Source organism: Dermochelys coriacea, chromosome 2 (genome assembly GCF_009764565.3).
Source record: "Dermochelys coriacea isolate rDerCor1 chromosome 2, rDerCor1.pri.v4, whole genome shotgun sequence".
In the NCBI taxonomy this organism is placed as follows: Eukaryota; Metazoa; Chordata; order Testudines; family Dermochelyidae; genus Dermochelys; species Dermochelys coriacea.
Window position 1 is genome coordinate 124,502,055 of NC_050069.1, and position 23,121 is coordinate 124,525,175.

At 40.2% G+C, this 23,121-nt stretch overlaps 1 protein-coding gene across 9 annotated transcripts in view; it reads left to right on the forward strand.

The window, feature by feature from the left end:
- PIGN (phosphatidylinositol glycan anchor biosynthesis class N) overlaps positions 1–23,121 on the forward strand; it is a 141,722-nt gene that overhangs the window by 38,022 nt on the left and 80,579 nt on the right. For all 9 annotated transcript variants that reach the window (XR_006279062.1, XM_038391007.2, XM_043508429.1 and 6 more), the window contains 3 exons: positions 4,769–4,899; positions 9,776–9,892; positions 22,375–22,415. Coding sequence is in view for 8 of the 9 variants with exons in the window: in XM_038391007.2 (XP_038246935.1) it covers positions 4,769–4,899; positions 9,776–9,892; positions 22,375–22,415 (289 nt within the window). In the remaining variant the exon portion in view is untranslated. The remainder of the gene's footprint in view (positions 1–4,768; positions 4,900–9,775; positions 9,893–22,374; positions 22,416–23,121) is intronic.

A 23,121-nucleotide genomic window follows, 5' to 3' on the forward strand; every position in this document is an offset into this window, starting at 1 on the left:
AAGCATTCCCCTGTAATATTCAGCCTCTTATGCACTGAACCCTCTCAGAAATACCAGGTTGCCTATTCCCAAGGGAACAGTACACACCTGCTTGGACGATTCAACTCCAAATCAGGTCCTATTTGACAGTAAAGCACTGAAATAGATTTATAGTGAAAACAATAAGAAGTTTATCATCAAAGGTTAAGATTTAAAAAAGAGAAAGAGTAATGATAATGGAAACAGAAATGTTACATATAAAATAACACACTTTCTAGAGATTAAATTTAAGAAGCTAATCTTCTGTCTAAGGAAGTCTGACTCACCCAAGTGTCTTTTATAATGCTTACAACCAGGACAAGTTGGGATCCTGTTTTCAATAATGTAATCACACTGTCTTGATTACTTCCTCTAGTGCAGGATACAGGGATGTCTTTTTGCTTTCCACTTATATTTCCCAAAGTCGTAGTCTGCCCCAGAGACAGGGCAACCCCAGGTGGTTCATTCTCTGATGTGCTCCTTTCCTGTCGACTCCATATGTAAATAAGGCTTTCATTGTGTTGGCTTACAATGCTTAATTTACATTTAACAGGGAGATACACATCTTATTTCCTATCTAGAAGAACCCTGTTTTTCTCTTTGGTTGGTGACAGATTTCAAAACAGTATATTTTCAGTACATATACAGCTCCTTAAATCTCATCTGTACGTACATCTTACAACAATATTCATAACCAGTTTGACACCGGCTTTAATTTAAGATCTCACATGATATCTTCATGGATAAATACCATGAAAGTGGTGTGCTAGTTGTAGTGAGTTTGTTAGGCTTGTTAGGAGTTGCTGTTATAGACTTGCCTAGTTGGCATTGAGGGGTTCTTTGGGTCACAGCATATATCTCTTAATTCTAATTATCAAGGGCAGTAGCAAACTTATTAATTATACACCTAATCAAAAGAATACTTGGCAGATTATTTGTTTTTTCTTTTGTCCAAAATTAAGTTGAGTCCATCTTAATTCCACAGTAAACAGGAAATCCAGAAATAACAAGTCTGATATTGCAGCCTTATTGTAGGTGAACTGCCGAGTTTTTTGGATGTCAATTGAAAAAAGAAAAAGTTTTAAGGCCGTACATCATTACAAAAACATTTGAAACAAAATTTATGACAATCCCATTCATTTTCCTCTTGAGTTCTTTTTCCCTTTTTCACCTGAGACAGTGCAAGGAATTGGGGTTAACCTCTGAAGCAGGCAAAACACATGACTGTGAGCCCTCTAAATCAAAGTGTCAGGGCTCCTCTCTGTCTTTATTTTAAAAGGATATACTTTCTAGCCTTTTAGAAAAATGTGAATTGATTGGTTGGTGATAAGCTAGTCATTGTGGCTTTCCCCCCTTAAAAATGACAATTTATGGCCCACCATCAGACACACAAGGGTGTTTGGGGCTGTCAGGGTTCCTTCCCCACTCTGAACTCTAGGGTACAGATGTGGGGACCTGCATAAAAACCCCCTAAGCTTATTTTTACCAGCTTAGGTTAAAACTTCCCCAAAGCACAAACTATTTTACTTTTTGCCCTTGGACTTTATTGCTGCCACCACCAAGCGTCTAACAAATATATAACCGGGAAAGAGCCCACCTGGAAACATCTTTCCCCCCAAAATCCTCCCAAATTACACCCCCTTTCCTGGGGAAGGCTTGATAAAAATCCTCACCAATTTGCATAGGTGAACACAGACCCAAACCCTTGGATATTAAGAACAATGAAAAAGCAATCAGGTTCTTAAAAGAAGAATTTTAATTGAAGAAAAAAAGTAAAAGAATCACCTCTGTAAAATCAGGATGGTAAACACCTTACAGAGTAATCAGATTCAAAACGCTGAGAACCCCTCTAGACAAAACTTTAAGTTATAAAAAGACACAAAAACAGGAATATACATTCCATTCAGCACAGCTTATTTTATCAGCCATTTAAACAAACAGAACCTAATGCATATCTAGCTAGATTACTTACTAAGTTCTAAGACTCCATTCCTTTTTGTTCCCGACAAAAGCATCACACAGATAGAGTGTTTCTCCCCCCTCCAGCTTTGAAAGTATCTTGTTTCCTCATTGGTCATTTTGGTCAGGTGCCAGCGAGGTTATCCTAGCTTCTTAACCCTTTACAGGTGAAAGGGTTTTTCCTCTGGCCAGGATGGATTTTAAAGGTGTTTACCCTTCCCTTTATATTTATGACAGGGGCACAGAATCCAGGCTCATCAAAATCTCAAGACAAGCACTACATCATGAAATCAATTATTGATATGTATAGTAACTTCAAAAAGAGTTTTAAAATTTTCACTTTTAAGTCTACAATTGCTGTGTTAATACATTGGGCTCTTTTAAAACTTTTAATCTTTAAAGATTTGCAGTTCACTTTTAAATTATTGTGACATGGAGAAAGCTTGCCAGATGTTTTGCTGTTCTTTGCAAATTATTATCTCAGATTGGACAAAGGTACTGCACCAAACACGTGTCTTGCAGGGTGTTTATCCATAAGGAGTAACATGTAAGGTATCTACAGAAAGCTTGTAATTTATCAAGACCAATAATCTTTGTGAGATGTATCTACGGTTATTTCTAACATTCCCCATATACAATCTGGATTGCTGAATAGCTGTTCTCAGCTCTCCAACCTGGGATGCCTTTTACATTGCTTTACGGGCAAACAGCCACTCTTGATCAGTTAACACATGGGCTCCAGCATGAAACTTGCTTCCAGCTGCACAGTGCTACTAGCTAGCCACTCATGAATAACACTGCAGAAGAATACCAGCAGATTCTCTAGTCCCAGATTTCCTCCCAGAAATGTGCATCATGTATTGGCCAGCACCTTGCTGAACAATGCAAGCACATATAAAGTCCGTCATCTCATCAGTGGAAAATTATATGCACCAGCCTTGTTATCCCAAATGGAGTTTCCCCCACACTTTAATCAAAACTCACTGATTAGATAAAACAGTGAAACAAGTTTATTAACTACAGAAAGAAAAGAAAAATTTAAAGTGACTACAAGTAATGAGGCATAAAGGTCAGGATTGGTTATGAAAGAAATACAAGATAAAATGCAAGCTAAATGCCTACCTTAACAAGCTAAGTGAACTTAAAAGCAGGTTTTCCTCACCATAAGCTTATAGCAGTCTGTACTGGCTGAAAAGCCTCTCAGCCAGCACTCCAGCCTCGCCCCTCTCAAGTTCAGTTCTTGAGGGTCATTGATGTCATGAGCAGAGATGAAGGAGGACAGTGAGGTCAAGGATTTTTCTCCTATCTTTATAATTCAGTTTCTTGTGCTAGAAACATATATGCTGAGTCATGGTGACAAACAGTCACTTGAGGACATAAGGTTTGAATCATCCTTGTGATAAAACATACATCTCTTGTTCATGCTTTTTGAGCAGGTGATGGTTCATTAACACCTGGCTAGGGTGCCAGTGTGTCTTTGTCTTTGAAAACTGGTTTGGGCCTGCTTTTCTAACTCCGGCGCATGTAATAACGTTATATAGTAAAATCTTATAACTTTACATGCAGTGTTGATACACACATTGTACCAGGACAATAATATTCTGCAGATTGAGTTTTCAACTGATACTTCACAAGGCAAACACAGTAATGTTTAAGGAATAATGTAACTATACTGAAAGCACACTTTATAATCTTGTATCTAGAAGTTAGTCACCAGGGGATAATATGTCTCAATGATGGCCCATTCAAGCAGGAGGGAATTGTTACTTCTCCCTGGTTAACCGGTAATGTATTGCAATTCTCAATTATCTAGCCTTGCTCCATCCCAAGCCTATCAATGGAAAACTGTCAGAGACAACTTCAAACAATCAAAACCACATGGAGGTTTAAAAAAAAAAAAAAGGATTGCTCTGTCTATGCATAGGGACAAAAGACTGTTTCGGCATAACACAGAGTGGGGAGAGGCACTCTGTATCCATGCACTGAAAAATCTTGTGGCCTGGAGATGTTTTCATGAAAGTTTGGATCCTAGTTCCTATGAAGCCAACTGTTTCTGCAACAGACTGAACTTGGGGTCGGGGGATAACAACCCATTTTATTAGATAGGAGAGGTAACTATTAGTAAATGTAGACCCAGGTTTGCATTTTATGCTTTTGTATTGTAACCATTTGTTTCCACCACTCTTTCTTGTTTATAGTTGACTTTCTGTTCTTTCTTAAATAAACCTAATTTTGTTTTATTATAAGTGCTCACAAGTGCAGTGTGATTTACGGGAGTGGTGGTTTAAGGTAAAACCAGTAAACTGGGATACACTACTTCTTTCTGAGAGTAGCCAGTGTCAGGCTGGATATCACAGGAGAACTCTTCAAAGGGACTTGGGGACTGGGGTGCACCTACTGTTAACATGCAAGGTGAAGACAGGGCTGGCATAGGCCAGAGGTGAGTGCTTGAATGACTAATCCACCTACTTAGTTACTGCAGATTACTAAATCCCGGAGTCTTCTATCAAAGGCTGGTTTGACCTTAAATAGACACAAACAGTACAAGAACCCTCCACACCACACTGCAGCAGGTCAACTCAACTGCCCCCCCGGTATCAGCTATAGAGAAAGCAAGAGACGCCTCTAGATTCCCTTTGACAGCTTGAGGCCATGTAAATCATGAAGTTGGCTCTAATCAAGAGGCTTGCCTTAATGACAATGAGTAATCTACTATATACACTGTATTCTGCCATCTGTAATTCAAAGTTCACAGAAAATCAAATAATATATTTTTCTTTCCTTGTTATAGGGAATACAAGGACAATATCAGAAAAGTTGACGATGGCATAAACGACATTGTTTCAATGCTTGAGGATTTTTATGGAAATGATGGAAAAACTGCCTTTATCTTAACTTCTGACCATGGAATGACAGATTGGGGTGATACTTTTAAAATCTCTAAAATTACTTAGCAGTTTAGATTATTGGCAAGTTTCTGATTATTTAGAATATGAGCAGGTTTGAGGGCTTCACTCACTATGAAAGCTCTGCTGCTTCCACTCTACCAGGTGCTTGATTTTGTATGGGGCCCAATGACTCACTGCAACTTTGGCTGAGGAGGAGAAGATTCTGGAGTGATGGAGTTCGGGACTCATGGAGAGAGAAAGTTTACTGTAGTGGAGTTTCCATTTAAATGAGTCTCCGTCCTTTTCATAAAGGTCAAAAACTGTCCTGTGCAGCTAATTAAAGCTATGTTGAGACTGGCTGAACCCCCATAAAAACACAAGGGGACATACCTAGTGTTAATTTCCAGTTGCATTACAAAAAGCTATGTTAATGCATATGTTCTTTGATCACTTCACATTTTCTACTTAAAATATTTTGCGTGGTAAAAGTCCTTTTAATACATGTTGTTATCAGTTACACCAAAGGGCATGTTCATCTTATGGGTGAAAAAGCTTGGCTAGATGCTCTCTTAAAGATAAATAAATTTATGACTTCTTCCCCAAACGAAATTAATTACCATAAAATAATCATGTCAGCTACCAAAAAAGAGGTACATTTTACTAGTCTGAGGTCTTGGCAGCAGTTGTGCTGTAATGTAAGACATATGAGATTCAGAGAAACTTTAGTCTTTCTTTTTGGTGGACCTGGATCAAATGTACCACTATGGTGACAGTTAGATTTAAAGGGGAAAGAGAGAGATTCTTTACATGAAAGTTGCAATCTTCCAAAAAGCATCTGTATCATCTAATAGCCTTCTGAGGAGGAGCATAAACTAAATAGGGTAAAAAAAGTGTGCTCAAGATCTCCTCTAAGGTTTTCTCTTGTTGTGAGTAGCTCCATTTAAGCAAAGAAACATCTGGTTTCAGCAATGTAATCAAATTGAGTACTACGTTGTATTTTTGTTGCCAAATATTACAAGTGAGGTTTGTGCCACAAGCTGGCACTAAGTGGCAAATAACTGCAGTACTCATGGTGTTATATATTTCTACTTAGATGTGTTTGGGGATGCAGAATGTGGGTTTACTTGAGCATTCACTAGGCCAGTCCTATGTGTGTCCAATTGGAAGTATGGCAGAATAAATGGTTACCATTAGTGTTCTGTAATTCTGAGGTAAGATTAATCCTCTTGAAGGAAGTTTCTGTTCTAATGGGTAGTAAGCCATGGAGACTTTCCTGCCCAGCATACGTGGAAGCTATTTCTTTTGAATAGCAGCATATTTATAATTATTAGCATGAGGCATTGTGAATCATTGATGATTCAGGTACAGTTCAGGAGTAAAATACAGAGTTGATTAATGCTTTTTTGCATAGAACTACAAACTGTTCAGAGATGGAATAACAGGATTTGTTTACTCCCTAATAATCCATCAGAGAGGATAAGAGTTTATTTATGCCTATCTTTGAAAGCAATCAGTCCAATTATCATTTGCTCATATGCAGAACAAAAGTCTGTTTGAATATTACATTTTAGTGTTGAGTAGATGACATTTATGTTGGCACATTTGAATTTTAGAATACATTTTTCCTCTTTGTTCTTACAGGCAGCATTCACCACAGTAGAAAGACTTTGGGTGTCACTATCATCTTCCTAAGCCTGACTTAGCTTTTTTGTTAATGCATATTTTTGATTTTTGTTTCACAAGCTGAAAATTAACTAGCTTTGTGAAAAGTGCATCTGGAATCCTGAAAAAAATATTTAGGGATTCTGCAGATAGCTCTCTTTAACTTGCATCCGATGAAGTGAGCTGTAGCTCACGAAAGCTTATGCTCTAATAAATTTGTTAGTCTCTAAGGTGCCACAAGTACTCCTTTTCTTTTAACTTGGAGGTTATTGATCAAGACGCAAGGTCTTTGAAAGTAGAAGGAAAGGAAGAAACTTGAAATGAGCCAACAATGTGGTGCAGCTGCAAAAAAGGCTAATATCTTTCTGGGGTTTATTAAAAGGAGTGTTGTATGTACAACATGGGAGGTAATTGTTTTGCTGCACTCAGCACTGTTGAGGCTTCAATTGGAGTGTTGTGACCAACTTTGGGTGCCACACTTTAAGAAAGATGTGGACAAACTGGAGCGAGTGCAGAGGAGAGCAACAAAAATGATAAAAGGTTGAGAAAAACTGACCTGTTGATGAAATGTTAAAAAAAACAAAAAAACAAAAAAAAGAGCATATTTAGCTTTGATAAAAGAAGACTGGGGTGGGGGGACCTGATAAGTCTTCTGATATGTTAAAGGCTGTTTATAAAAAGAGTGGTGATTAATTGTTCTCTGTGTCCTGTGAAAGTAGGACCAGAAGTAATCGGCTTAATTTGGAGCAAGGGAGATTTAGGTTAGCTATTAGAAGAAAACTCCGTAACTGTGAGGATAGTGAAATACTGGAATAGGTTGCCAAGGGAGATTATGGAATCCTCATTCTTAAAGGTTTTTAATAACAGGTAGGACAAATACACGTTGAGGATGATCTAGATATATTTGGTCTTGCCACAGCACTAGATGACCTCTCGAAGTCACTTCCACCCCTACTTTTTTATGATTCTATAAAATGGGGTATCCTTTGAATTTTTGAGAGATTCCTCCTGCCCCTCTTTATAAAAAGCCTGATCCTACACCTTAAAGTGAGTGGGAGCTTTACAATTGACTTCAGTGATTCCAGGATCAAGCCAGGAAAAAGCATATCTGGACCATAGCCAAAAGTCTAAATGCTGTAGATCTGTGCTTTTATTAGAGCTGTAGTGCTAACAATTGTGCTATTATTTATTTTGAGTCCATTCAAAATGTGTTAGGCACCTGGCAAAAACAAGTAAAGACACAGTTCTTGCCACAAAGAGTGTATGATCTAATTTTGACATGACACAAGGAATGATGGTCAGAGAGACACACATAAGGGGCAAAGAGCTGGGTGAGAGGAAAGGGATAATAAGAATGAATGTCATGTGGCTACTCAGTAAGGCAGTGGCACACATTCATGGGTCAGTTTAAAACAAAAAAAAATGCACCCCAAAATTTACTTTTCTCCTGTGATGGATTCACTACACTGGAGAGAGGTCCTAACTCATGCCTGATGAATGGAGGCAGAGCTCCCTTTTTGAAACTGAAAACTCCCATCTGGTTCTTTCCCAGTCTTTGTGCTCTACAGAGAAGAGCATATGTTGCCTCTTCTGCTGTCTGTGCAAGGACTTTTTCAAGGAATTCTTTCCCCTGAAAAATATTTTTCTTTATTTTTTCCACTGGAAATTTTTTCCTTCTCCCTTTGTCCAGGCCATTGTCTGGGAGGGAGAAGGCCTTCTTGGAAATGGTTTGAAGTTTGGGTCTGGGGACTTCCAAACCCTAGTGGTACATCCCAAGACCTTATAGTAGTTGTAGAAACTGAGCAGCTGCTGCAGCAACTACAAAAGGCTCCTGCATATGAACTCAGAAAGAAAATAAGTCTTGCATTGGAAGGGAACGCAGTGGTTGGGGCAGATTTTCCCAGAGTAGTTCCCAGGGGGATGTGCTTAGCAGCCTTCTGCTTTGCTGAACAATGGATTTGGGATACACCGAGGGTTTCAGAAGGGTAGTCTTAGCACCTGACACCAACCTGACTTCTCTGCTGGATAATCATGCTTCCATTATGAGCCAATCCTCTCACTGCTAAAAAACAGTTTGGGGTTCATTAGGGACAGCAGCAGAGAGATGAGTTTTTGAACCTCTGCTAGTCTGCTCTCTGCCAAGACCTGCACTATGAGAAAAACATCTAAACAAGTTCAGGTAGGGGAAAAGATCTCCCTTAGTGAGCCCATGCAGATAAGCAGCATCTATTCTTCCCTGCTCCTGACTTCTGCCCTTCTTTCTCAGAGCTAGGTTCCTTTGTACCCAAGCTGCTCTCCTTCTTGGATTAGCAATGTCACTGATTGGCTCTGATCCAGTCATCAAAACAGAGGGAAGTGGGAGAACTTTGTGTGTAGAGGCTTAAATCCACAAATCCTTCCCAGATCTGCAGGTTCTTAGGCTCAAAGCGGCTTAAAAGAAAACAGAGTGAGTTAGCAAACTTTAACCTTTCATTTGTACCCTTACTAGTTGTTACAAACGCAACCTCAACTCTATCTCTGGAGCATATATATATTAAGATTTCATCTTTAATTACATAATTAAATTTGATATTCTTTCAAACCCTTCTCATACACATGCACATGTGCACACACACACACCTTGTAGAATGCATTTTGTAAGGTATACTGGGAACAGGACAGGGCACCTATGCTTCCCCAGCTTGTTCAGTGGGCACCTTTCACCACTGGAAAAGGACAGATACTTTATACCTTTGAAAATCAAGTCACTTATTTAGGTGCCTAAGACCTTTTGCCCAAATTTATAGACATGTTTAACTTTACACACCTGAGTAATCCCTTTGATTTCAATGGCACATGCATGTTAGGTATATGTATATGTTTTCAAAGGTTTGGAGCCTAAATGCTTAACTTTGGACACTCAAATTTGAAATTTTTGATGGGAATTTCCTTGTGCCTTGGTTTCCATATATGTTAAAATGTGGAAAAATATCTATTTCAAAGGGTGTGGTGAAGCTGAAGTTAGCCAATGTTTGTAAATTGCTTTGTGATTCTCAAATGGATGGCACTACATAAGTGCACATTTTAAAAGAACGGTTTCTAAAATGTCTCTGGTCATTCCAGTAAAATAACATGTGGTGCTAGTGTAGCCTGTCTGAAGAATATAGACAGGATATTTTTTTCTAGGCAGAAAATTAAACTTGTCTCTGTGAGAGCACTATTTGCCTTGCTTATCAAGTCATTGTGTGTTTGGTTTGTCATATCTGTAGGCTCTCATGGGGCTGGCCATCCCTCAGAGACTTTAACACCATTGATTGCCTGGGGAGCTGGAGTGAATTATCCACAGAAAGTCGCATCTCAGTTTTTTGAAGATGAATTTTTAAAAGGTATGTAAACAAATCACCAAATTACATTAAAAGAAATTACTTTTGTTTTGTTGCACTAATTTTCAAGGGAAAGGGCAATATTTGAACCTCACATCTATCAGATTTAAACTGCATTGAAGTTATGGAGCAGTAAGGTTTGTAAGCAAGAAAACAAAGGCAGAATTTCCCCCAGAGTACCTTGTGTTCTACATTACAAGAAAAAGGGGTGGTTGGGGAGTATGTGGTGATGGTTGTGGAAGACTTGTCTCATGAGTAAAATCACACTTGCAGAGTTACCTTCCAATCAACATATCAAGGGCTTCCCAACAGGTGTGAGAAGGATGTTCATGTCCCAAAAACTTTGGATGTCCCAGATGAAGCATGGTTCTGAGGATGCCTCTGAGGTTAATTTATCTGCACAGAAGCCAAACACTTTTACATTGATTCCAGGCTTTCTTGTAGCCCCACCATAGCATAGCAGTAGTCATGCTGCCAGGGTCTTGTTTTTTTGCAGATGGCCTGAATATACTCCCCATCCCCGAAGTGTTTCTTAAAAGGGTGGAGCTGCCTACATAAAATATTGATTGGGTAATCCTGCAGGTTTCCAGGTGAACAGAATACAGTGGAGAGCATAGCTATATTCCTGGCTTTAGCCCTTCCTGACGACAGCCCATGGTTTCCAAATCTCCTGAGCCCCAAATGCATGTCTCTTGCATAGAGAGACTTCCTTATTCTCTGTTGAAGAAATGGATGTGCCATGGAAACACTACTTTCCTCCCACACTCCTCTTCTGAAAATTGGGGGCTCTTCTGTTTCATTTTCCTTTGTGTGACTGTAGTGGATCTTAAGATAGTTGTGCTTTTGGAGTAGAAGAAAGCACTGCCTTGACCCTTCCTTATGTTTTCTTTTTTTCCCCTTTAAATTTTTTTTATTTCAGAAAAATTATGCAGTGCTTGCAAAGTGCTAATATATGAAGTGTGGAAGAGTTCATATTTAATATTCTAAATACATGGTATATTAATGTACTGGACTACTGAAACTTCATTGGGGTTCTGTGTTGCCATGTATGTTTTGAGATATTACATCATGCACTTGGCTTGCTTTTCTTTTTTATCTTGTGCTTGATTTTTGTACCTGTTTCATTTCTCAAGACCTCCTGAGGGTCTAAGATTGCCAGGATCAATGGGGTAGCAAGTTTCTATGTTGCTATATTCTTTGTCCGGCTACATTAGTGATGGGAGTAAAGAGGCAAAATGAGCAGTCCTGAGGTTTTCATTCTGCCATATGCTTGAGAAGAGTAATGGTGTCAGAGACTAAATAAATTTGACTACTCTGGGTATAGATGATGCTAACATTTCACTTTTTAGGATCAAGTATTTGCACAAAATTATTGCATCTCCAATAGGTTTGAAAATAAGGCACAAAATAAATACATTGACAGTAAGCAAAAAATGGCTGACTTTGAGACCTAGGTCATGAAGGTTGAACTGCCAGAAACGTCAAGGTGTAGTTTTCTGTGTAGTTGTAGCCATGTTGGTCCCAGGATAAGAGAGAAGCAAGGTAGGTGAGGTAATCTTTTCTTCTTCGAGAGAGTGCTCCACTCTAGGTGCCTCATGTGCCTCAGATCAGATATTTTAGGCAGCAGTATCCATTTGGTCTGTGCATGCGTTCTCTGCAGCCTCATGCCTTGCACGGTGGCTATATAAGGTTACATGGGCAAACCTCCCGCAGTTCCTTCTCAACTGCCTCAGCCTAAGACGGAGTCTCAGCAGTGTCGGAGTTGAGCTTACCTCAGCTGTATTTTTTTTTCTTGTACCTTACTAGTTACTTAGTGGTAGTTCTTAATGTTTACTTTGTGTTAGTTGTACTAATTTTATAAATGTTAAAAAAATTAAAAATGGAAAAAATACTTGAAAAAAAGAAGAGATTTTATTTATATTTTTATGATAGGGACTGTTGTCCTTGTGCCTATTTTTTTTCTCCCCTCAGGGTAACTTAAATGCTGGGAGGGCATGCCCAGTTCTCCTGGTTTTAAATGCTGCCTTTTGTGCTGGGGGGCTGTCCCAGTCAGTGACATAGAACTGTTTATTCGCCAACCAAACACAGTTTGAACAAACTAGTCTTGATGCCTTTGGTCATGAAAAGCTTCCTCGACTGGTGGAAGGATACTCACAATGTTTGTGAGAGGGTCTCCTTTGCTCATCCATCTCCAATGTCATGCACCCGTACTGGGATGGGAAACCCACCTAGAAACTCACACTGTTCAAGGCAGGTGATCTCCTCTCGAGTCCACTCTGCACGTCCACTAGCTGGAACTCAGAGCAGTCAAATGCCTGTCTCCGTTTCCTTCTGCTGATCGGGGCAAATATGTGAAGATCATGATGGACAGCATGTCATGAATGCTTTATATCAACCGTCTTGAGAGCAAGACCACATTCCCTCTGTGCCAAGGCAGTGAGGCTCTGGAATTGGTGCACACAAAACCAGATCAATATCTCCGCAGCTTACCTTCAAGGCATACAAAACATCACAGCAACTGCCCTCAACAAGTGCTTCTTGGAAAATCATGAATGGGAGATAGATCCCATTATACTCCACCGCATATTTCAATGTTGGGGCATCCCGCAAATAGAACTCTTTGCCACAGCTAAGAACAAGAAGTGCTCCCAAGTCTGCTTGAGAGGCAGAGCGCATCACCACTCCTTGGGGGATGCATTTCAAATTTGTTGGAGTTCAGGCCTGCTGTATGCATTTCCCACAATTCCCTGGATGGCCAAGGTGCTGATCAAGATAAGAAAAGACAAGGCCAGGGTTATTCTAGTAATTCCGATGTGGCATAAACATGGTTCCCTTACCTCATCCAGCTTGATCTTTTGTCAACCAGACCATTCCCCATCTTGTCTCAGAATGCCAGTCAAATCTTTCACCCCAACCTCAAGGTTCTTTGACTTAAGACATGGCTGATAGATGGTATGCAGGGTTAGAAGCAACCTGTTCTTTGGATGTAAAGAAAGTGTTGTTATGTAGTAGGAAACAATTCACTTGTGGTACCTATGTGCAAAAGTGGATAGGATTCAGTCACTGGTGTGACCTAAGACACCTTTCATCTACATCCTCTCTGTTACCAGTTATATTGGATTAAATACTAGAGATAAAAATGACAGGATTGTCTCTAAGGTCCGTTAGAGTGCACTTGGCAGCTATTACGGCTTTCCATCATACGGTAGATGGTTTCTCCATCTTCGCTCATCCTACAGCAAGGAGGTTTCTCAAGGGACTGGAGAATCTTTTTTCACAAATCAGATTCCCTGCACCAGCATGGGACCTCAACTTGGCACTCAGATGCCTTATCAGGCCCCTATTTGAACTATGGCTACCTGCTTCCTTCTGCACTTGTCTATGAAAACAGCTTTTCTAGTAGCCTTACTTCTGCTTGAAGATTTGGAGAGACAGGGGCTCTTATCTCCCTCTCCCCTTAGTCTTGTTTTAAGGATAAGGTCACATTGCGACCACATCCTAAGTTCTTACCAAAGGTATCCTTGGACTTCCACATAAACTTCCTATCATCCAGTTTTCTTCTCTAAGACACACCAGAATAAAGGAGTTGTGGCATTACACACACTTGATGTCAGGAGGGAATTAGCCTTTTATATAGATAGGACTAAGCCCTTTAGAAAAACTCCCAGATTGTTTCTCCATTGTGGACATAACTAAGGAATCTCCAATTTCCAAGCAAAGACTCTCCAGAGTGATATGTGGCTGCATTACCTACTGCTGTCAGTCTCATGATCTCCAACCTCCTTCTAGATATTATCTCACTCCATGAGATCTCTCTCTATTTCAATAGCCTCTCTTAAGAACGTCTCTGGCATGGAAATATGTGACTTGGACCTCCATTCATATATTCTCATGCCTCACCTTCTGGTGCCAAGTTTAGCTCTACTGTACTATTTTCAATCTTTGACTCAACACCTAAGTCCCACACCTCTGTAGAGGGTACTGCTTGGTAGTCACCTAGAGTGGAGCACTTATAGAGACGCTACTCAGATAAGAAGAGAAGGTTACTCAGCCTGTGCAGTAGCTGTAGTCGTTGGAGATGAGTTCCTCTGTGGATGTTCCACTACCAGTCCTGCTCCTCCTTGTGCTTCAGAGTTCTTTACAGTGGAGCTTTGTGGTCTAGAAGGAAGTGATGGCAGTTCACTCATGCAGCTCTGTAGAGCCATCGGGCAGGGCATCAGACTACAGGGCTCGTGTGTGCAAGCTGAATGGATAGTGCTACTTAAAATCTCTGATCTGAAGCGTGTGGGGTGCATGTGCACCTAGAGTGGAGCACCCATGGGGACACACATCTTGAAGAACCACAATTACTGCACAGGATGAGCAACCTTCTCTTATTGGACCAGCTTCTGTTGATGGAAGGTACAAGTATATCAGCTACACAGAGCTCCTCTTCAGGTCTGGGGAAACAAATCAGTGTGTCCCAGATCTGAAAAGGAATGGTGTGTAGCTCGAAAGCTTGTACCTTGTACCAGCAGAAGCTGGTCCAACATATTACTTCACCTATCCTGTCTTTCTTAGAAACTCCAAGGACACTTACTACTTCTAAGTACAAAATGTATATCCCTAAAAACATAATTTTTTACTGTGAAAGACCAGTTTTACTAACTGGGTATCTCCTATCCCAGTTTTGCCTGATCTAGTTCTCAGATTCTTTTTAATTTCATCTGCATTTTTACTGAAATTCTGATGGAAGTGTTGGAGCATATAAATAGACTGTGGGTGAATTGGGTATTTAAATTGACACCCCATTATGGAAAGAGGAAAGACAATGGTTATCGATGATGGGGAATATTTTGTTCTCTCATCTGAGGGGTTTCCTCCACATTTATGCTTCAGTTCCCTGAAACACTTCTACAAACACTTCCTCATTGAAGGGCTTGCATTGTAGTCATTAATCTCCTAACCAAACAACACTGGATGGGTTGCTTTCAGAGCAGCATTTACTTAATTTACTTAGTGACAGGTTTCAGAGGGTGGTAGTCTGTATCAGCAAAAACGACGAGGAGTCCTTGTGGCACCTTAGAGACTAACAAATGTGTGTTGGCATAAGCTTTCATGGGCTAAAACCCTCTTCATCAGATGCACAGAGTGGAAAATATAGTAGAGAGGTATAAATACACAGCATATGAAAAGATGGGAGTTGCCTTACCAAGTGGGGGGTCAGTGCTAACGAGCCAATTCAGTTAAGGTGGAAGTAGCCTTGTACATTGGCCAAACTAGAGAGTCTCTAAGAATAAGTGGACAGAAATTTGACATCAAGAATTATAATATTCAAAAACCAGGAGGAGAACGCTTCAGTCTCCCTGAACACTCAATAACAGACTTAAAAATGGCAATTCTTCAACAAAAAAAACTTCAAAAACAGACTCCAGTGAGAAACTGCAGAACTGGAAATAATTTGCAAACTGGACACCATCAAATTAGGCCTGAATAAAGACTGGGAGTGGATGGGTCACTACAAAAACTAATTTCCCCCTGTTGATACTCACACCTTCTTGTTAACTCTTCGAAATGGGCCACCTTGATTACATTAGCACTACAAAAGCCTCATTAGCAGTACAAAAGTGATTTCCATCCCTGCTTGTCAACCGTTGAGAATAGCCCACTTCCACCTTAATTGAATTGGCTCGTTAGCACTGACCCCCTACTTGGTAAGGCAACTCCCATCTTTTCATATGCTGTGTATTTATACCTCTCTACTGTATTTTCCACTCCATGCATCTGATGAAGTGGGTTTTAGCCCAAGAAAGCTTATGCCCAAATACATTTGTTAGTTTCTAAGGTGCCACAAGGACTCCTTGTTGTTTTTGTTAATTTACTTAATTGCCATAAATAATCATTGTTGAGTGTTAAGAACTCCTTCTTGTGACTCTGTGTTTTGCTTCGACAGCATTACACAGCAACTCCTCGTAGGCTGCGAAGAAAAGAATAAAAGTGTAAAATGAAATCCTGCTCTCCTGTAAGTTCATACAAAGCATCTCTGCTACACCACAAAGCTATTATACCCAGTGATGTGGTCTAAATAAAGTTTTTATATTATTTGGAAGGAAAGATGTACCTGAAGATCTCTGTGAATTTAACAGTTCTCTTGCCCCCTTTCTTCCCCACCCTCCAAAACAAACAAACAAAAAAGTTTAAGAAGGTTGCATAAAGAAAATAACAAAATCCAAAATCCTTGTATTTTTTTTTTTAGAACATTTTTGGTATTTTTGTGTGGTGTGTTTTTTTTTTTTTTTTTTTTTTTTTTTTAAAGATTGCATACATCGGTGCTCAGGCTTAATGTCATGCAACTGCTTACAATCCTTTTGGATTTTTCAGATATGCAAGAATCCATAGGCGACAACACAATTGCTTCTAATGCCTGCAAATTTTTTATTCTCTGTTTATGCAAACAGTTCCTTGGCAGTTTAGTGAATTTTTCCTTGTCCAGTCACCCCCCATCAAGGGTGGATGTTACCTGAGGCAGTGGCTGCAACAGAGAGTTACCCTATCCAATTTGGTATGGAGTGATTGGTGTTCTCCTCATATGGCTAGAAGGCACACTGCTTGCTCTGAGATGACAGCCTTCTTCTTATCAGTCATTTCACCTGTATTTTGCCTCCCTTAAAGGCTGATCAGATTCTTCCTAAGCCAGTAATACAGTTTGACAGCTCACTATATATCAGTAAAAAGAACAGGAGTACTTGTGGCACCGTAGAGACTAACACATTTATTTGACCATAAGCTTTCGTGGGCTACAGCCCACTTCATCGGATGCATAGAATGGAACATATAGTAAGAAGATAGACAGATATACACATACAGAAAACATGAAAAAGTGGAGTAAGAGGCTAATTAATTAAGATGAACTATTATCAGCAGGAGAAAAAGACCTTTGTGACTTTGTCCTCACCCACAACTATTTCACATTTGGGGACAATATAGACCTTCAAGTCAGCAATATTGCTGGGGTACCCACATGGCCCCACAGGATGCCAACATTTTTATGGCTGACTTAGAACAACGCTTCCTTAGCTCTCATCCCCTAATGCCTCTACTCTGCTTGTGCTACATTGATGACATCTTCATCATCTGGACTCATGGAAAAGAAGCCCTTGAGGAATTCCACCATGATTTCAACAATTTCCATCCCACCATCAACCTCAGCCTACACCAATCCACACAAGCGATCCATTTCCTGGACACTACTGTGCTAATAAGCGACGGTCACATAAACGCCACCCTATACCAGAAACTGACTGACCGCTATACTTACCTACATGCCTCCAACTTCCATCCAGGACACACCACACGGTCCATTGTCTACAGCCAAGCTCTACAATACAACCGCATTTGCTCCAATCCCTTAGACAGAGACAAACACCTACAAGATCTCTATCAAGCATTCTTACAACTACAATACCCACCTGCTGAAGTGAAAAAGCAGCTTGACAGAGCCAGAAGAGTACCCAGAAGTCACCTACTACAGGACAGGCCCAACAAAGAAAAGAACAGAATGCCACTAGCTGTCACCTTCAGCCCCCAACTAAAACCTCTCGAGCGCATCATCAAAGATCTACAACCTATCCTGAAAAATGATCCCTCGTTCTCTCAGATCTTGGGAGACAGACCAGTCCTCGCTTACAGACAGCCCCCCAACCTGAAGCAAATACTCTCTAGCAACCACACACCACACAACAAAAACACTAACCCAGGAACCTATCCTTGCAACAAAGCCTGATGCCAGCTGTGTCCACTTATTTATTCAAGTGACACCATCATAGGGCCTAATCACATTAGCCACGCCGTCAGGGCCTCGTTCACCTGCACATCTACCAATGTGATATATGCCATCATGTGCCAGCAATGCCCCTCTGCCATGTACATTGACCAAACCGCAGAAGAATAAACGGACACAAATCTGACATCAGGAATCATAACATTCAAAAACCGGTAGAAGAACACTTCAACCTCTCGCCACTCAGTAATAGATTTAAAGGTGGTACTTTTGCAACAGAAAAGCTTCAGAAACAGACTCCAACAAGAAACTGCTGAGCTTGAATTAATATGCAAACTAGATACATTAACTTGGGTTTGAATAGAGACTGGGAGTGGATGGGTCATTACATATATTGAATCTATTTCCCCATGTTAAGTATCCTCACATCTTCTTGTCAGCTGTCTAAATGGGCCATCTTGATTATCATTACAAAAGTTTTTTTCTTCTGCTGATAATAGCTCATCTTAATTAATTAGCCTCTTACTCCACTTTTTCATGTTCTCTGTATGTGTGTGTGTGTGTGTGTGTGTGTGTGTGTGTGTGTGTATATACACACACACAATCTTCTTACTATATGTTCCATTCTGTGCATCCGATGAAGTGCGCTGTAGCCCACGAAGGCTTATGCTCAAATAAATTTGTTAGTCTATAAGGTGCCACAAGTACTCCTGTTCTTTTTGCGGATACAGATTAACACGGCTGCTACTCTGGAAACCTATATCAGTGTCTGCTTTGTGCAACGCATAGCATTATCCATTTAACCATCATAATGACTGCTGTATAATTCTCTTCTTTCTGAAAAGTTGCTTTCTGATTCCTTGGTGAAATGAATGTTACACAGATTTAGGGCCTGCTCCCAATGAAGTCAATTAGAGTTTTGGCATTGAGTTCAGTAGGAACAGAATTTTGTTCTCGCATACAGATTTTAACATTCCAGAGGAAACTTAGAATTGATGGGTTGTCCTTGCCTATTGCAGCTTCTGGAGGCAGCTCTGCTAGAAGCTTCTGGAATCAGAGTTTCCCCTTATATAGCAAGCTCAGGCTCACTGTTTCTGCACATTGTTTCTGTGCCTTATCTACGGGATATTATAGAGGGTTTTTCCTTTGGATTGGATGGGCCTTAGCAAACTTCCCGCCCCCACATTTTTTTTTTAATTGGTATTTTGACACTCTGTACTTTCCCTCCATTCCCTTTGTGGCTGACTGCCCAGCAGACCTCAGCTAGGAATTTGGAGAGCAGGGTAAGAGTGTTTGTGTACTGTCCACCAGTAAGCCCTATCCAACAGCAAGAAAATTATTATGGGCATCTTATACAGAGCCCATGTTTTACCCGCCTGAAATGGCAGATAAGATCAAAAAAGGTATGGTCTGCAGTGAGATGGAGGGTGTTTTTCTCAAGGTGTCCAACCCTACCAGGGGCAGTTCTGCAGGTACCCTCCAGTGTCCCAGCAGCTCTTGGATCTAGCTAATTATGGGTGCCATAAAAAGCTATGAGAGAGAGATAAATAGTGTTGTATTTTTGGAAGCATTTTCTTGGGAAAGTACAGCATTCATAGCTTCAAAAGTTTCTAACGGAGCAGCCTCCATGAACTACAGTGTGAGTAGTCAATCCATCAGTTTTGTGTCTCCTCTGCACTATTGTTGTCTTATTATGAGTAAACAAAATTGCTACAGAACAGGGAACAGAAATATAGGTGAGATTTTCATAGAAATGAATTCAGTTTATTTTGATATAAATATATCACTGTGAATATATGACTAATACTGATAATAAACTTCATGTGTTACCATGGGAACTAACTGTAAATATGTTTCTTACTGTTAAGCGATATAGCTGTTGTATATGAGTTGAGAGCAGAGACACTCAAAAAACATACACCAATAATCAGACCCCTGAATCTAGTCACTTGAATTAAGCAATGAGAATAAGCTTGGCACAGTACAAGACCCAGAATACAGCTGCCCCAAGCAATTTATAGTCTAAAGAAAATAGAGTACATAGGTGACATTGGGAGGCCCAGACAGGGGAATGACTAGGATTTTTAATATTTATTTTAATAATTAATAACAGACTGAGCTAGAACTGTTAATTATGTTATATCAGCACTTCTGATTATTGTAATAAATTTGATTGGTTTACGCTTTCATTTATGAAGAACCATATTAGTTACAAACTTTATTAAATAGAAAATATTGTGAAGGTGAACTGATTCTGTCTTACTCATCTGATGTAGCAGACAGAATTCTGCCTTTGATCTCTGTGTGGTATCCATTTATGTCAGTGAAAGATGCATGTACAGATGGAGGACATTATCTGGTCTATTCAGGCTTTATCTATACTGAGGGAACTTAAAGTGGTTTTCCCCCTATTGCTACCATTAGTTCAGCTCCCTAGTATAGAGAGGCTGCCACTGGCATTTTAACACCCTGTCTGAGAGCTTGTCTGAGACCTGCTTTGACTGGATACATGGCATTGTGCTTAAAATGCTAGTCGCAGTCAACAGCTCTTTTCAATCCCTGTCACTTTCCCCTACTTCTCCTTCTGTTACTGTGGGAAGGCTTGTGCAAAAAGATGGGTAAACTGCCTATTCTCCTCTGCTCATGACATCACCACTAGGAGGACTAATTCAAAAATTAGAAACAGAGGCAGTAATGAAAAAATAAACTACTAACTTAAGTTTTAAAATGGCCCCCAACCCCCTCCCTGTTTGATGTTGGTTTCTAAAGAGGAAAATGTACATACAATAGACTAGAGGTTATTTGGAGCCAGGTGGAAAAAGAGCCCTTTATTTGAGGTCAGCACCTTAATTGGCTAGCAGTAAATAATTAAATCTGACTTTGTCCAGACCAGTATTTTGGTATGTCCTGGGCTGTTAAACAATAGGATTTTTCTGAGCCTGGTCTGGCTGTCTGCCACAAATACAGGAACTCCTCACTTAAAGTCATCCCGGTTAACGTTGTTTCATTGTTATGTTGCTGATCAATTAGGGAACATGCTCGTTTATCAATGCTCCCTTCTAACTCGTTTGGCAGTCGCCTGCTTTGTCCACTGCTTGCAAGAAGAGCAGCCTGTTGCAGCTAGCTGGTGGGTGGTTGGAACCAGGGTAGACTGGCAGCCGCCCTATAAGCTCCCCGCTCCCCTAAGTTCCCTGTACAGCAGCTGCTCAGCAGGTTATAAATTGCCAGCAGTTCAGCTGTCCCTCCCCCCACTGCCATGCTGCTCCTGCCCTCTGCCTTAGAGCTGCTCCCCTAGACTCCTGCTTGCTGTGTGGGAGGAGGAGAAGGAGGGGGGGCTAATGTCAGGATGTCCCCCTCCCCTGTGCTCCTGCACCCCGCTTACCCCATCTTCCATAGAGCAAGGGGGACACACTGAGGGAGGGAGCTGCTGCTGTCTGTCTCAGCTTGCTGATCGAATTAAGAAGGCAGTGTACTTCTGACCCCACTCTCCATATTTAAAGAGGAAATGTGCGTCTCTGTCTCTGTCTGCCTCACCTCCTTTCTTGCTCCCTTGTAGAGTGTGAGAGTTAAACCTTGAGGGCTCAGCCAATTGTAGTTCATCATTTAGCAGTAAGGTATTCCCTGGGAAATATCCCACCCTCTGACTCCTCCACTTCAACCAAGCTTCACAATCATCATACTGTATACCAGTATTAAATTGCTCTTTTAAAACTTGTACTGTGTGTGTGTATGTGTGTGTGTATATATATATAATAATATAGTCTTTTGTCTGGTGAAAAAAATTTCCTTGGAACCTAGTCTGGTGAAAAAAATTTCCCTGGAACCTAACCCACTCATTTACATTAAGTCTTATGGGGAAATTGGATTCGCTTAACATCATTTCGCTAAAGTCGCGTTTTTCAGGAACATAACTATAACGTTAAGTGAGGAGTTCCTGTAATACTGAATCTACCCCTCGGTGCCTGTGAGCTAAGGAGGTGCTTCTGGGGATTAGAGGTTTACGTTTTCAGAGCTGCCTGTGAGATACAGACACCCTGTTTCCAAATCTCACTTTGAATCCTTTAGGAAGTTATGCATCTTTGTCCCTGTTATACAAGTATATAGGTTTGAGGAGGAGGGGGGATTTCCTTCAGATGACTAAGGTCACAAGTATAGCCAGTGGTTTTTCCTTATGGATGAAAGAAAATTTAAGCTGAAAGAAATTCATTTTGTTCTTTCTGCCTGTTCTCTCCCTTGGACCTGGGCACTGAAGCCAAAGGAGGAAAGAATCCTTACATAAAGTACTGGATACTCATTAAGAGTCAAATTAATTATTTCTCTAAAATGGTGATACACCGATGTCAGTGATTCAGGAGCCAAATTAGCCATCAACATTACCCAAAAGAGCCACAGTCATGTGAATTGATAGTTTCATTTATTATAGTACTATATATTCATATTTAAACAGTATGACAGTAGAAATATTTAATTATATTATTCTCACAGCAAAGTGACTGACCAAGTATTATTACTTTATCAACTACAATTGGTTAATAACATAGTAAAAGTATCCTGATTGGTTAATAACTTAGACTGGTTAATAATTAAATCACACGGTGTTTTAATATCATGTGTTGCAAAGACCTGCAGGAGACCCTTAAAGAGCCACTTGTGAGCCTCAGTCTGAGTATCACTGCTCTAAAATCTGCCCAAATCAGCTGCTCATGTGTTCTGTTATTGCTTTTAGAATGGAAACTGGAGAAATGGAAGAGACTGGATGTCAACCAGGTACTAAATGTATCCTACTCAAAAGCTCATTAACTTTCCTCTTTTAATTAATGTAATCTCCCGCACCAGATTTATAAAGGAATTTATGAAAGAATGAGTGATTGTGCTAACATAATATTTTTCCAGAGTTTGCCACTTAAATATTAAATGACATAGGCCACTGCCCTCAGAAACTACATGTCTGGGAAAAATTCCACGCTCAGACACTCACAGCTGTCATCTGCATCAATTAGTGCAACCATTATGTGCAACTTTCCCTTTCTCTGAATGTATTACAATGCAGTTTTTAAGGACATGATCACATCATACTCTTTTCGAAAGAGTACAAGACCTATGTGATTATACTGACACAGGCAAACTTTTAAAAACATTGGTAATAATTTATGTAAATTCCATACCACTTGAATGCCCTGTCTCATGCACCTTAAAAAGTCTGTGGTATGGAATCCCTCTGCTCTACTCATAAAGAATTTGCATAACGTCTAAGAGCTTTAGAAAGGGGTTCTTAAGAAGTGCATGGCAGTCCTCCCTAACCGTTGTAAACCTTGCAGGTTCTGCTGGAGCTGAGCCTACTGTAGCTCATTTCCTGCCCACCTTACAAAGATGAACTGAGGGACTGAAGCAAAATGTTATGTGGTAATTGCCTCAGCTCATGATCATGTGCACTATACAAAGAAGTTTGCCATGGCTGACTGTGCAGTGTGGC